General features: G+C 49.5%; 1 protein-coding gene across 1 annotated transcript in view; it reads left to right on the forward strand.

Annotated features, from left to right (window-relative positions):
• The window catches only part of HYDIN (HYDIN axonemal central pair apparatus protein), a 121,722-nt gene that overhangs the window by 12,421 nt on the left and 94,146 nt on the right, over positions 1-15,155 (forward strand). The window contains exons 6-7 of the mRNA XM_035543765.1: positions 4,318-4,442; positions 12,066-12,267. Of these exons, the coding sequence (XP_035399658.1) occupies positions 4,318-4,442; positions 12,066-12,267 (327 nt within the window). The remainder of the gene's footprint in view (positions 1-4,317; positions 4,443-12,065; positions 12,268-15,155) is intronic.

Raw genomic sequence — 15,155 nt, forward strand, 5'->3', positions numbered from 1 at the left:
TATGGATTCCTTCTGCTTTCTTCTGTTCTTATTCTCCATTCACACATGCGAAAGTTCTGTTTTTGTTGCTGCAACTTCCTTTTTTTTTTTTTTTTTGGCCTAAAGAAATGCAGGCTCTCACCTGTTCATGAGCCTGTTGCAGATGCCACCATTTTGTAGCTATTGTATTGCTCGTCACCTTTCTTTGCCTCCTTCCTCTGCATTCCCTTCTCTGCAGCACTAAACATATGCTGTCTTCTTTCCCCTTCAATGCATCTTTTAGTCCTGGGAAAATTGCACATGCGATTGCAAATGCCAGCCTTTCCTTTCAGTCAGAGCTCAGCACTTGCACATGGTCAGTTTGTGGGGATGCTCCCTATCTGTTGCTTTGAAAGGGGTCTAAGGACCCCTATGGTCTCTGAATAGGGTCTGAGGACACCTATGGATTCTGTTGCGCACTTCACTCCAGGGAAGAGCTCCTAAGTGAATCCATGGAGCTAACTCAGCATCCTTCGGCTGTTCCCTGATCAGAGCTTTCCTTTGCCATGGCATCTACCAGAAAATATTACCATGTTTTGACTGCTGGTGAACAAAACATTCCCCATTATGCAGTCTGGCATTATCTTGCTTGTGTTCCCTCTGCGTGACCATACCTAACTCTTTCTGCAAAGCTTGATAATAAAAAATAATAACAGTATAAATATAGAAAGCCTCTTCCTCTCCTTTTCATTGTTAAGGTAGGATAATGAGTTTCTTCTCTGATATTCAGGAAGATAAATGTCATTCCAGTATACTCGAGTTGAAAATGGTGTCTGGAAGCACATCTCAGTGCAGTACTGCCTTCTTTCCTTAACCCCATCTTTGACAATGGCAAGCATCATGCTATGCAATGCTTCAGGGCTAGACAGGATTGGCCTGAGATAGGCACCTCCATTTGGGAATGCCCCTGGAAGCTGAGATGGAAGCTGGCAGGGTGAGACGCTGACTCCAGGCAGGGCTTTTCAGTACAGATGTGGAGTCTTGGATGCTTGGATGGTCCAACAGGCTCAGTTTACTGGAACGGCAGTTACAAGCTTGACTGTGGCTGCTATACCATTACTAAAATTAATATATGCTGAGATTTAATGATCTTTGTGTTTTTCCTGCAAAAGTTCTTAATGGATAGATGAGGCAATTCAATCATCAGTAGATTGTATTGCCATCTTTGGGGCAGGAGGCAGCATTTAATGAAATCAGGCAGAAGGCTGAAAATCGATTATTTTTTTTCCCAAATCAAATGTTTTTAAAATGCAGATTAAGGCCCTAGTAGACCAAAGAGAAAGTTTGTTTGGTCACGGAGATGAACGTACCATGGGACCTGGTGAAGGAGCCTCCTTGCACACTGTGTTTATCAAATGGTTGTAGGAGAAAGGTGGCGTGATGATTTGAAAGCCTGAGTCGTGGCTTTGCTCTGCCACTTGTTTCTAAGTTGTCAGGAGTATTTGGTGTCCTCATGGAACATGACGTTTGTCAGCCCTGTAAAGGAGAGCTGATGCCTGGTGAAGGCAAGTTGTAAATGCCAAAATGTTTCATTATGAAATTGTTTCAAGTCTAGCATCAACCCCTTTCCCAAGGGCAGTAATAGACAAGATCTCAGCAGGTACCAGTGGAAAGGCCTCCTGCAGATTGGCATGGCAAGTACCTACATACAGGCTGGGGATCTGCCTGTCATTGCAAGGTACCACGGGCTTATTACAGATCTGGACCCATGAAGCTTTGATGTGCACCAAAACAAACATCCACCCAGACACAGTTGAAAAGTGTGTCAGAAGAAAAGAAGCTGTTAAAAAACAAACCCCAAAGCTTATGTGTTGAAAGATTTTCTGTCTTTTGGGAGCAGTAGTGATTCATTAAAAGGGCAGATCTAAGAGGGCCAGAATTATCTTAAAGAGCAGCTTACAATTAAATCACAATTAATGGATAAAAGGCCAAGGTTTAGCCTGCCAGCTCCATCTCTTGGCAGTGGTTTTCACTTGGCTATTACAACACATCAGCGATGTCTCCTTACCCTTTCTTATCTGTAGGCTGCAGGGAACAGCATAGTTGTGTTGCCAGAAGTTTGGAGAAGTTGAGTTCAACCAAGGGGCTTGCGTTTGTGGTCTTGCAACACGAGGTCTGTGCAAGGGGTGGTGAGCTCCTGCCACAGCAGTAGCAGTTGTTCTGTGGGTATGGCGTGGGATGGGATGTAGGAAGTGCAGTGTCTGATTCATGCTCAGTTTTCCAGTGATCTGAATTATGGCTCTTGGCTATTCTCTGTTTCTCCTGACAGATAACAGGGAAGGGACGTTCAGCTTGCCAGGTGGCCGCCATCTGGAATGGGATGTATAGGCTCCCGCTAAAGCAGCACGGAGAAGTCACCTGATTATGGGCTGGGTTTGCCAAATTGTCTGATGTTGTGCTTGTGCAGGGCCTAACATGGTCCTGAACTTGGTTGGATCCTCTTCCTCGTGTGACAGTGCAAAGCTAGGATGATGCCCTATGTGTCTGGCATCCCCTGAGGCCTCCCCAGGGAGTGTTGCTCCCCTCCCAGCCATCCAAGGAGGGCTGTAGTATGCAGGCATGGGGAAGGAGGAGGGCCATGGAGCGGGAGGTAGTGCTGAGGTGTTGTCAGGAACCCCCCTCGTTAGCAGCTCTTCTTAGCTGGAAAGGGCTTGCAGTTTCAAAAAAGAAAAAAATTGTGTGCCTTTCCTCTGGGGATCATGGCCCAGCATCAGCTCAGTGTGGGCCACAGTCTGGCAGGACACACGGCGGGGGGGCTGCATCCCTTTTTCCAGCAGGCCTCTGCCTGACAGAAGAAACAAACCGTGTCCCTGAAAAATCCTTTTTGGTGACTGCAACACCTTACATGAGCTACCTGAGGGCTTCCCAGTCAGCTCCAGAGGGAACCTCTCTGCCCTGGGGACAGAGGGCGAGCAGAACCGGGCCCAGGCCCCCAGTGCCATGAGGCTCTGGGGTGGCGCGGATACCCCCAGCCACAATGCGGGACCGTGCGGCAGCACTGTGCTCCTGACATGTCCCACATCCAAGCACTAGCAGCAGTGCTCTTGCTAAGAGTAATGGGAACAGGTCAGTCTGCTAATTGCAGCTCTATCTCATTACTGAGCGGAAATGCCAGCAGTTTTATCAGCTGTCACTGCTCATCTGAACAAAGTTCAGCTTGCGCACGGGTCCAGTTGTTCTCATTTTGTTGTGGGTGCATTGTATTCTCTAATCATGGTTAAAAAACCTCTCCAGAACAAGTTTTGGAGGTGGCAGTTTGTCCACCAGTACTGAACAATAACTTGGGTCTTCTGAGTGGGGCTGTGCAAGTTGCCACCTTCCATCTGACTTTTCTGGAGAGCTATCCCTGAGCATTAAGGCAGAGTTTCATGTCTGTCAGCTAAGAACTGTTTACTTGGTGACAGAATTATTCACAGTAAAACCGAAGTACCCTGACACATTTTAATAGGTATTTCCAGCACCTTGCACAGATTTTTTTTCTGGTGGGCCAAGCAAGCACAATTCCCAAACGGATTACAGCCCAGGCTGCGTGGCTTGTGCATACATTGAACCCCTCCTGTTAAGCCCACATCAATGTGTTTCATTTAGCCAGGGACTGAATCCTAGCTAAACGAAAATGGGATGCTCCTTCTCTACCTTCTCTGTTTTCTGTGCTGTGGTATCACCAGTTTGCATTTACATTTGTCTTCTCTGATTGTTCCTTTTCTTCTTAGAGCAGCTTTTATTGAGATGCTGGTATAACATGCCCTTTCTTAGGTTAAAACAGGTTATTTTCAAAGAAAGAAGACTGAATTCTGCAAATTAAATCATAATTATTCTCTGGTCTTCTAGGAAGACTTTTCTCTGTATCTGATTTCTAGGCTGTAATCTCTTTGGAACAGACACAGCCTTGACATTTGCATCTCTTGAGGTGAGGTTTATAGGTGGAAGGGTAAGAAAGACTGGAGGAAATTGGGGTCAGCTTGGCATGTAAATAGTAGTTTTGGTCTCTGCTGTTCAAAAACAATCCTCTGATTACATTGCTAGCAGTCTGACTCTTGGGATTCACTGCGGAGAGGCAGAGCGGGATGCAGAACATGGGGAGAAGAGGTCACTTTGCTCTGTGATCTTCTGAGGGCTGGATCTCTTCAGAATTGGCGGTAGCTGTATTTCTGATCCTGTGTGTTCTGTTCTCACTATGCTGCAGTGTCACTTGGTATTGGCTTGCAGAGGGAAGGAGGTGAGCTAGTTCTAGGCCCCAAAGGGACTGCGGTCCCCAAATCCCCTATGATATTCCTGATGTCTGTCTTTGCGTTGCAGCCCCTTCTCTGTTGATCCCTCTGTTGGGACTCTTGGGATTGGTGACACCATGCAAGTCACGGTGGAGTTCCACCCGCTGAAGACTGGGGACCATTCCAGCTCCCTGCTGGTTCACTACGACACGGGTGAGTGCGGGACAGCGCGTGTTGCTTCGGGACAGAGCCCTCCCCAAACAGAGCGGTGTTAAGTTTGCCTCCCACACTGGTTACCGGCTGTCACTCCCCGTTGTCCCAGCCAGCTCCCTTCCCTCCCAGGCAGAGAAGCACAAAAAGATACCATGTGGATGGGATGTGGAGATCCACCTGGCTGCTTGTTGTGGCTTCCTGGAGCCCCATGCAGCCTCCTGGGAGACGAAGCCAGGATTTCACTCCCGACTCTCAGTACGGTGCTGTGGTTACTTTTAAGCAAACCACTGGTTGAGGAGCAGAGCAAGGGAATAATTAAGGGATTATCTCTCTAGCTTGCAGCATACAAATAAGTAAAAAGGCTGTGGAGTTTAATTGCTGAAGTGAAACCCAACCATTTAATCAATCATTCTTAAAAGCCGCTCATCGCAGGTGTGGTGCGGAGCCCCAGGCGACGTGCCCCAGCCTTGTCCGGCACCGAGTCAGACTCCCCGCGACTCGCATACAAAAAGCGGCTGTGCTGCTGCCGCAGAGCCACCGCCAGACTGTTTGTTATGAAACAAAAGTGCTAAGAGCTAAGTAGCACTTTAGGATGGCGGGAGGCATTTTGCTTGCATGGCTGTTCTGTATTGACCTGCTAGCTCGCAGGTGGCAGTGGTTCTCCATGGGTCATAGAGTCCCTGTGATTTACAAGGCTGGGTGCATGAGGTGTGGTTTTATTTCTTTTGCTGAAGGTGGATTACAAAGTTTTCAGATGTGTGAAGAAAATGTATTTGCAAGGAAAATCTGGCCTTCAGTGGTCTACATGTCCAAACTCCTCCATGTCCCCCACGTACTTGTCTGGATGTGAAAAATCCCAGCCCATACTGAAATGAAGGTGGCTTGGGGTTTTCTGGGCTGCAGGACATCCATGTTCATCACCTTAACATCAGGTGGTGTCTGGCAGGGTTTTTGAAAGCAGTCTGGAAGTACACCTGCTGGCTCAAAATGGTCCTGCAAGTGGTGCCACTAGAAGCCTGGTTGGTGGCTTGTCTCTTCCCAGGTGACTCCTAGCCCACACCAGATGGACATGGGACAATAAGTTCACAGAGTTAAACTAGTCTCAAGCAAGTCCATATGCATGAAGCTTATCTTTTAGCTCTTAAGCAGTCCTCAAGGAGATGCCCAGGCTGGCTCCCTGTGTGTTGCCATTTGTACACCGAGCCCCGTCTGGTGCGGTCAGTGCTCGCCATGAGTAAGCAGCACGGTGCAAGCACAGTGTAGGAGGACGAGCTTTGCTCAGGGTGAGGAGGTGTACAACAGGCTCCCAAAGCTATGCCAGAGGCTGCAAACAGATCCACTGGTCCCATCGCAGCCAGGAGCAGCATCCACGGCAGATGCTCCACTGAGGTGACCAGAGGTGGGCCAGCTGCCACAAGGAACTGCTGGAAAGGCACTGGAAGTGCAGGAGAATCCATTCTTTGCTCCCTAAATCTTGATTCGTGCTGGATTCCTGCTTCCGAGAAGCATCGTAGTACAACAGGGGGGGTGATCTTCAAGATATAGGGCCAGATCCTGGGCTTACACGTGGCTGCCTGCAGTGCCCATGGGACCTCGTGGCAAGGTGCTACCACACACTTCTAGTCCAGGAGATGACTCGTGCAGCTCTGAAATGTCTCATACCCTTTTCTCCCATCAGCTGCCGCATCCGTTGGGATCCTTTTGTCAGCACAGGAAGCCTCAGTAATTAGCAAAGCCCCACTGAGCTTGTACATGGCTGACAGGCACGATATACTGAGATGCTTTTATTGCTGTCAGTGATAAAAGTAATTATGCAGATCATTTTCCGTCGGTGGCTCTGTGAGAGTGATGCAGCAGCAAAAGCCTAGGGGCAGGATCTTGCCTGCTTTGAGGGGAGAGATCAGAGGCAGGGAATTTTAGGAGACTGCATATCCAGGCAGAGACAGCCCTGAAGCAAGTGTGTCTGATCCATTACTGTCCTGTCTCCTTGTGGTGCAGAGCTCCAGAAATCAGCTCCCCCAGCCAAGATACGCCGTGTGGATCAGGAACAGTCCTCGGTGCTGTTGGTCCTACTGCAAGCCTCCAGCCTAGTGCTAAAAGCCTGCCGAGGAGCCATCTGGCTGTCTGGCAGATGAACGCCCTGCTTTCCCCTGGCTTCCTGCACACCACTATGCTGTGGGCTGGCAATCCCTGAGCAGGAGCTCTCCTGGAGCAAATCTCAACTTGTGTGCTGCAGATCAGACCCAGCTGTCAGCACTCCTTTGGCTCTGTGTGCTCAGAGCAAGGAAGGGAGAGCTCGGCTTCAGCTCCTTGGTTTATTGCTTCAAGGGCAGGTCAAGAAGCTGGCAGCATCTGCCCACAGCTCCCCAGTTCTCAGCCGCTCTGGCTGAATTTTTCCTGTGCTGGGTTATTGTAGTCTGTGGGTTCCCCATAGGAGGTAGATGAAGTGATGTCTCCTGTCCTGAGCTCTGGGGAGTGAAATTTGTTCTCTGTCAAATTCAGGTTATTCCTGTACAGGGGAAAAGAGCAGCTACACGTGTTTTTCCAGTGCTGGACATGATGTGGAGGTGAGCTTCTCCCAGCCTGGGTCAGGGAAGAGCAGCCTGGTTAAGAAATATATAAAGCTCTTTTTCCTGGGATGCCCTGCCCTGTGTGGGATGCCGTGCCCTACAGCCCTCCTTGGTGTAACCACAGAGAGGTTTTCTGTGCTGTAGAAGGCCGTGGAGCAGCAAGAGGTAACTGCCAGCTGGAGAAAGCATGGACATTTAGTCTCGAATGGGGAAAACGAGGCATGAAATCACAGGGAAAAATTAAAGCATGTTTAATAACAACTAATTAGGGAGCTGTTGTGGAGCTCTGTGGTCACCCACAGAGCAATAGCAAGTTGGCTGTGATGTGTTGGAACCCTTTGGGGTTGACGTAGGGTTGCCAGCCAGGAATGCCAGCTTTTGGGGATGCTGAGTCCCTGTCTCCAGCATCAGTTTTACCCATGTTGGCTGGATCCGCTTGCTGCGGTAAACCAGGCCACCCATGCAAGGGCTTGGCAGCGTGCTTGTGATTGCTGTACCCATACAGGAAACTGATTAAATCCCAGCCTGGTTTATTTCTATTGCTCTTTGAGGCTAAACAAGTGAACGGAGGATGGGTCTGCTGGCACCCAAACATCACAGCTACCTGCAGTGATACAGCATCTGAAAATGGCACTCCCTGCTGTGATCTCCATCGGTGCTCGGATGGAGACAACCTCCTCTGCATGGCTCTGATCTCTTTCCTTTAAGAACCTCCTTCCTTCCAAGGGTCTTGTTGTCTGTCTTGTAAGGCTGGTATTGCAATCAATGGCTTCCAGGAACTTGTTTGAAAATGAAATGAGAATCATATCGATTCTCTCTTTAGAGACAGCATTTTACTTTTTTTTTTCCCTGAATCCAGTGACTGATATGAATAAGCAATAGGGTTTAGCTGAGGTGGAGCCCTTGCTGTGTTTTACGTTCCTCAAGTCCCTCAAGGCACTTGGATGAGGGCCCGAGTGCTCTGTTTGTCCTAGCTCCAGACGTGGATCCTCTCTGAGGCCGCTCTCTGCCTCCGTGGCTATTTGTCTGTGCGGTGCCTGGAAGGGTCCCTCCATCCCCAGGAGGGCTTTTAGATCTGTTTGGCATTGACCTCTCAGTCCATGTTCACACACACCAGGGATGGGTACTGCCCAAGGTAACACAGCACAGAAACATGTGAGGACCATGGTCTGACAGTTTCTGCTGTGTGGAAAACTTGTGTGGACCCCGTCTCCCTACCCCGGGGCCTCACCTCCCGCACCAGGTATATTTACAGCAGCTCCTTACAGATGTGGGAGAGCTGGGGGCACATCTTCTGATTCCTGACTTTGCATCTGGACAGTGGCAGCTCTGCAACGGACCAAGGAGCAGTAACTAACACTTCACACAACTGATTGGCTATAGGTTTTTATAGCCCGAATCAATGAGGCTGATGAGGGGTGTTTAACTGGTCTCCAAAGCACTCATTTGCATTGAAAGAGCTAATAGCTAACAAATGGTTCCTGCCTTTATTCCCATTTTCTGGAAACACTTGTGATAATGCCTTTTTTTATGCTGATTAAGATAAGCTTGCCCTACCTCTTGCAAACAGAGACGGACCTTTGCACCTCTCCAGGGCCTTGTGAGTCAGAGGACAGATGGTCCTACACAGGAGGTATTTAAGGGGGGATTCAAACTTGTGCTTCATTGGTGCTCGGGTGCTTTTGCACAGTGATGCTGCAGAGCCCCCCCTGCAAGCCCTGGGGTGTCTGCACAGCCTGCTCTGTGCTCACCAGGAGGCTCGTGGGGAAGCCTGCCTGTCCCTGGTGGAAATCCCTAAGGTGTTCTGAGGTGTCACTAACTCTGGGTGCTTCTCAGGGCAGAACTGACCCTTCGTTAGCCTACTTTCCCGAGAAGCAGAAGGGCAGCACGGTTTACCAAGCAGCACGTTGGACAAATATTTTCCAGGCGAGCAGGATGAGAGTTCCTGCACCAGTCAGGGACCCCAGCTTATCATCAGTGATGATTAAAACCAGCTCACAGCACGCTGCCTTCATGGTCCTTTCCTCCAGCCCCTGGGGAGCCCCCTGCCAGCCCTGTGCCAGGAGGTCTCACCCCACAACAAGACCAGCATGGCTTCCTGAGGCTGTTCCAGGGAGGATGGTGGGGAACGCTCTGGGTGTTCCCTTCCAGAAAAAAGAGCCAGTTCTGCTCCCTCAGGAGCTTGCATCCTGTTGCTTAGACCACTGTCAGCTGGCTGTTGTTTTCCATCTGTTTGCCCCCATTTTTGTCTCACGGCTCCAGATCTTGCGATCTGGAGGTACAATAACACCCTCTGGAGTGAAGAGCTCTGCTTTTGTTTCTTCATTTTTTTTTTGTTTGTTTTTTTTTTAATGAAAAATGGGCTGGATCTGCATCTCCTTGGCTGTGTTTATAGGAGAGATGAGAGCAGGACAATCTTCTGACATACTCCGAGTGAAATTAAATTCACTTTTGGTGCTACCCAAATATTCCAGATTTGACTGGGGTTATCTCCTAAAAGATTTGTGATCCAAATTCAGCAGAAAGGGAGTGACATGGGTGGAGGAGCAATACCTCCTCGGTGAAGAGGAGATGCAGCAGGGTGCTGCTTTATATCTGTGCAGCCTGCCTGCTGGCTTCCTAATGCTTAGAGCTGTGATCAAGGCAGGGGAAAGTACAAGCTGTTGAATAGCAGGAAAGCGTTCTTCATAAAAACCCTGAGTTTGTTCTGAAATCTTGTTCAAGGGTTTTCTTATCTGTTCATTGAGCTGTATTTACAGGCTAAACAAAACTTGTCTTTCTATTTTGGAATAATTTATGCTTTTTTGAAAACTATTCCCTCTTGCACTACGAAGCTTGTGTAGTATTAGAAGAAATCTGAAAGATGCTTTAGCTCTTCTGTATTTCTCTCTTTTTTTTTTTTTTTTTTTGGTCTGCAGAATAGGACCTGGGAGGGGTGATCCTATACTTGATTTCTTATTGAGATTGTAAAGAGTTACAATGTGCAAAAATGCTAGTCTGTAGTAATGCAGATGGCTTCTGGAGTAAAACAGCAGTGTTCCTGCTGTTTGGGCATGCATTTCAGGAGTGCACAGCCCAGAGCATCTGCTGTAAGGCTCTATGAGAAGTCCAGCTGCGTTTCCATGTCAGGCATTGCTTCGCTGAGGTTGCAGAGTGAGAGCCGTGTCTTGCCCTCTGTAGGAAGCGTATGAAAAATGTGCAAGGAGGAGAGAGCTGAGAGCCTGTGATAAAGGTGCTGTGTAAATAATGATAGGGCAGAGAAGTCTGGGTTCAGTGAACGTGCCTTCGTGGCAGCAGAGCATCCCCAAGTGCACACCATGAACACCACCCCGTCAAGCCAAATACCCAGTGCTACATCCCTGTCACAGCAGGGACTTTACTGTAACTTACACATCAAACAACTGCGAGTCTTAAATGAAATGTTGCATCCACTTTGGCACCTGGGATGGGAGGCAGTCAGCCACTCTTATGCCCTGATCCGTGGCACAGGGTGTTGGGGACACCGAGCGATTTGCTGCTTGCTGGATGGGGTGCTCCGGCCAGCCCTACAACCTGTGGGACAGCCCTCGGTGCGCACAGGGGTGGCTGTACCCAGGTTCCCACCCAGGCGAGAAGCAGTAGAGGCTGCTTGGCAAAGCACGTGGACACGCTGCACATTGCTGTATTCCCCCGTGGGCTCTGGAGCTGGCGGTTTGGTGGGCTGGAGGCTTTATTCTCATCTCTCTTTAATAGCTGCTGATGGTTTGTCTTCTAAGAATTTGTCCAGTTGCTCTCTGGGTTTATAGATGTTAGCCTCTACAGCATCCTACAGCAGCATGTTCTAACGGGAGGAATGTTCTCTGAAAAATTACTACTTGTTTTATGTAACTTCTGAGAAAATTATTTTGGGTCCTTGGGTTCCTGTCTTATGACTAATGGTGAGATTTTTCTCCTTATTGACATTCTCCAGGCCATTCATGCTTTTACAAACCTCTTAACTGTCTCCCCTGTGTATGTTTTCTAGGTCGAGGAATCCTATTCTGCCTCTCTTTATATAGAAGCTGCTCCATGCTTTTAATCATTCTTTCTGCCCTTCTCCATTTGAAATGCTTCAACTTTTTTTTTTTTTTTTTTTTTTGAGATCACAACTACACCCAATATTTCAGCATCAGAACTCTGCCTGGTACTTCAGGACCCGTGCAGCTGCAGCTTTAGGCAGTGGGACAGACGTAGTTTTCGTGGCGTTTATTCTGTGATGGTTCTTGCCACCAGTGTCTGGTGGCTGTAGAGCATTAGCTGACGTTTCTCCAAGCCTGAGCTGGGTGCTCTCCAGGCGCCGTGCACTTCTCCCAGGTTGTGGTTCCAGGTTCTGCGTGGTTCTGCATGCCAGGTATTCACTGGAGGGGAAGTGCTTGTAAGCACACCTGCCTCCGACTCTTCTGAATTTCATTTTTGCATGTTAAGTTGTCCACTATAGAAGAGAGATTGTCTTGTTATTGGGAAAGTTGCTGTCTTTCTCAAAACATACTTAGCTCTGGCCTGAAACCACCACCACTGCAGCTTCCTTAAAAGCAGGATGGAGGCAGGACGGCTGAATTCTTCCAAGCCCTGCCAGCGGCTGTCGCTTGCCTTGTTCCCTGAAGGCTTTGCACCACGTGCCTCCCAGCACCTTTGCCTGTCTGCAAAGCAAATCAGGAGGGACAACGCTGGTGTAGTGCCCCCAGGAGACCCCAGGGACACCCCTGAAACCCTTGGCTGAGGCAGCGATCCCTGTGACCTCAGTGGGGTGGCCACCTGGATGCATCTGAAAATCTCACTTTAAGTGCTGTCAGCATAGGGGTAAACCTCTACAAGGACAGCCAGAAAATGAGTGCTCAAGGTTGTGCCCCAGAGATCCTCGTGCTGTGCTCAGGGCAGCTATCAGGAGGTGATAAATGTGCTGACCGTTGGAACTGATAATCCAGCTAAATGCTGTAGCTGGTTTATTTCTGTTAGCTGGGTTCTGCTCCATTCCTTGCACTTCTTCTAGCAAATGAGCCAAGCTGAGCCAGGGTTCTGCTTTGCTTTGTTGCAGGTGAAGATGTTCACACAAGCCTTTATGGAGCAGCTGTAGATGTCAACATCAGGCTGGACAGGAACTCCTTGACAATCGAGAAGACTTACCTCACGCTGGCAAATCGCAGGTCCGTCGTTATCCACAATCGGAGTGAAATCATAGCCCACTTCCAGTGGAAGGCTTTTGTTACTCAGGAAGAGGAAGATCAGCACAAGCTGAGGTTCGTTTGAAGAATTCATTTCAGCACGGTACTCGCGTGTGGCTTCAAAGGGGTGTTGGTGATCCCAAATGGATTGGGACAAGTAAACCATCCGAGGTGTCAGGGTGTGTGACGCTGAGCTTTGGGGCGATGGAGCTCAGCACTTGAGGAGTTCTGCCTGTACTCCAGCTGGGGGTAATATTTCGGGGAGGAAAGGTTGATCGCAACGTCTGGATTTGCTCAGGCTGCAAACTGACATTCTATGGGAGCACAAACTGCTGAGATCTGGGGACCCTAGGGCTATGGGGGTCCAAGAGGACTGCATTCAGTAGGAGCACTCAGCACAGCTGCAGGTGACATCCCTGCTAGAATACCTGCAGTGGTGCCCTTGCTTCAGCTTTCATAAGATGAAGGCTCCTCTGCCAATAATGAGCAGGCAGAGGGGTTCCTGCTGCAGGATGCTGAGCTGCCCTGTGCTGCTGGGCTTCCAGCACAATGAGACACCTTGCTGCTTCAGAGGCTGGCTCTCTCCAGATCCCTTAGGGGCAAGGGGATCTGCAGAGAAGGCGAGTCTTTGAGGCTCCTGCTCCCTGCGTGGAGGGATGGGGCAGACTGTGACAGCATTGCTGAAGGGACAAGGGCTGGGACAGGTCCTTCAGGGAGTCCCTTTGGTGGAGAGGGGGATTTCCATCTCAGGCAGCCATTTTTTCCATCTCTCCACCTGAGATTTTCCATCTCAGGCAGAACACGTGCAGCCTGGGAAAATTACACTTACAAGCTTGGATGATTTAGGGAATCCTTGTACAACTTTTCAGGCTTGGATGGATGTAGGTATATCGGAGTTACTCTGAGCCCATTGCTGATCAGGAAGCTGCCTTAAACTGGAGCACTTTTTAAGGGCTTCTGAGCAAATAAAGTTCAACATAATTAGGTCAGAAATGCCTTGAAGGCTAAAGCTAGTTTTCCACTGTTCTCTATTTTTAATTACAAAGCGTGTGACTTGAGTGCAAGCTCAATGTGTTAAAAGAAAACCTCATGACCTTCTCTTGGTGCTTCCCTGAACCCTCCCTTCACCATCTCTTCCCACCTGTCTCTGACTGGACCCTGAGCCATCCCCTTTGCCCCAGAAGCAACCACCGTTTCCTCATAGTTAACATCCATGTGATTTTTTTCCCCAATTACATCTGATCTCATGCCAATTTGGGTTCTAGGCTTTGGGGCATTCTGGTCTTCCTTGCTGCAAGCCTCAGGGATGGCCCTGGCTCCAATGCCCCTGCTCTGCTGTCACCCCCTTGGTGCACACACTATTGTGTGTCCTTCTTGCTGGGGCTGCCCATCCCAGGAGGAACAGCTGGGGCTTCACAAAACTATCTGGGTATCAGTTGTGTTCATCCATGGGGCACATGCTTGGGTCCCTGAGGGACAGCAGCATCTGCGCAGAATTGTTGAGCTTTGCCCAGGAAACACCTGAGCTGAACCTGCAAATTCAGAGTGCAGCGATGGTGCAGTTAGGGCTGCTTTGAGCTTCCTTGGAGAAGGATTCGTTTGGGCTTGAAATTACATGAAACACAGAATTTCACTGCGCCTTTGTGCTTTGCATGCCCATATCTGCTTCTTTGCCTCGCAGCTTGGTGGGCTGGTCCCTGAGGATGGGGTTCCTACAAAATAATTCTTGTGGGGTGCCTGGGGCTGAGGAGATGCATACAGAAACTTCTAGAAATATGGGTGCGCTTGGGGCGCTATACAAGATGTTCAGCTTTCTGAGCCTAGTAAATATGGGTTTTGCACCACTCCTTTGCAGTTGAGGAAGAGAAAACCAAACCCTAGAGAAGCTGGAGGCCTCACAGCAGGGAAGACTTTTCCATGGGGGGAGGTAGTGCAGGGCCCTGCACTGGGATGTGGCCCCAGGGGACCCAGATCGCTAGGAGGGGAACATCCAGGGCTCTGCTCCGCATCCCTCCTGGGATGTGATGGTGGGATTCCTGTCTGTGGATGGAGCTTTGGTCAGGATCGCTCATCTCAGTGCTTTCTCCTACTCCAAAGCATTGTAGGTCGGCCATGGAGAAAGATTTCCTATGGTGCTCTATGGGGAGCTAGCCAAAGCAAGTATTTTTGGCACTGGTGACAGCATTTGCCTGAGGCTCTGTCTGTGTGCAGCTCGTAATGGCCACGACTGTATTTCCTTTCTAATTGCATTTGAATTTAGCACGGTGATGACTGCTATCCTTTTTATTCTGTGTCACCTCAATTTGCCCCATACGGAGCCTTCCGCTCATTCCCCCCGAGCTGTCACCTGCTGGGTCTTCATGGCCAGGGGACTGGAGCGTGAAGGGGGACAGCAGTGTGCCGGGTTGGAAGCTGCTGCTCTGTCACAGTGCTCCCTTCTCATCTCTTGATCGGGATCTGTAGACACCAGAATGATTTCTGCTGCCAGCGTAGGGAGAGACTGGGGCAAGCTCTGCAGAGAAGGCGGAGAAGAGGGGGAAGACGAGGCTGTTCAAGGCTGGACTGAAGGGGCTGAATTCAGAGGTGCTGGTCCTGACTTGTTCGCTGGGTGATGCTCCACAAAGTCCTTTCCTCTGTTTTCACGTGTATAAAACCATCCATTTCATCCAGATGATGTGATGCCTGAGTCCGTTAGTTTGCTTTTAAAATGCTCTGGGACCCTATTGTGGAAAACCCTGTAAGGAGCAGAAAGCAGATACTGTGTTCTGGTCCAAAAGGGAAGAAAAACAGCTAATGCTAGTAAGCCACAGCTGAGACACGGTGAAGCGCTGGGGTGGGTGCACCTGTGTTTCTGCTCCCTGCCTCCCACAAGCAGCTCCGTGGGTAGGAGAAGCCAGGTAGGGCAGCTGGTTGGATGCTCCTATAGTTGCAGCAGCAGCTTTTGGGCCAGGAGGCTCTGCCGG

This window comes from Cygnus atratus, chromosome 12, assembly GCF_013377495.2.
Source record: "Cygnus atratus isolate AKBS03 ecotype Queensland, Australia chromosome 12, CAtr_DNAZoo_HiC_assembly, whole genome shotgun sequence".
In the NCBI taxonomy this organism is placed as follows: domain Eukaryota; kingdom Metazoa; phylum Chordata; class Aves; order Anseriformes; family Anatidae; genus Cygnus; species Cygnus atratus.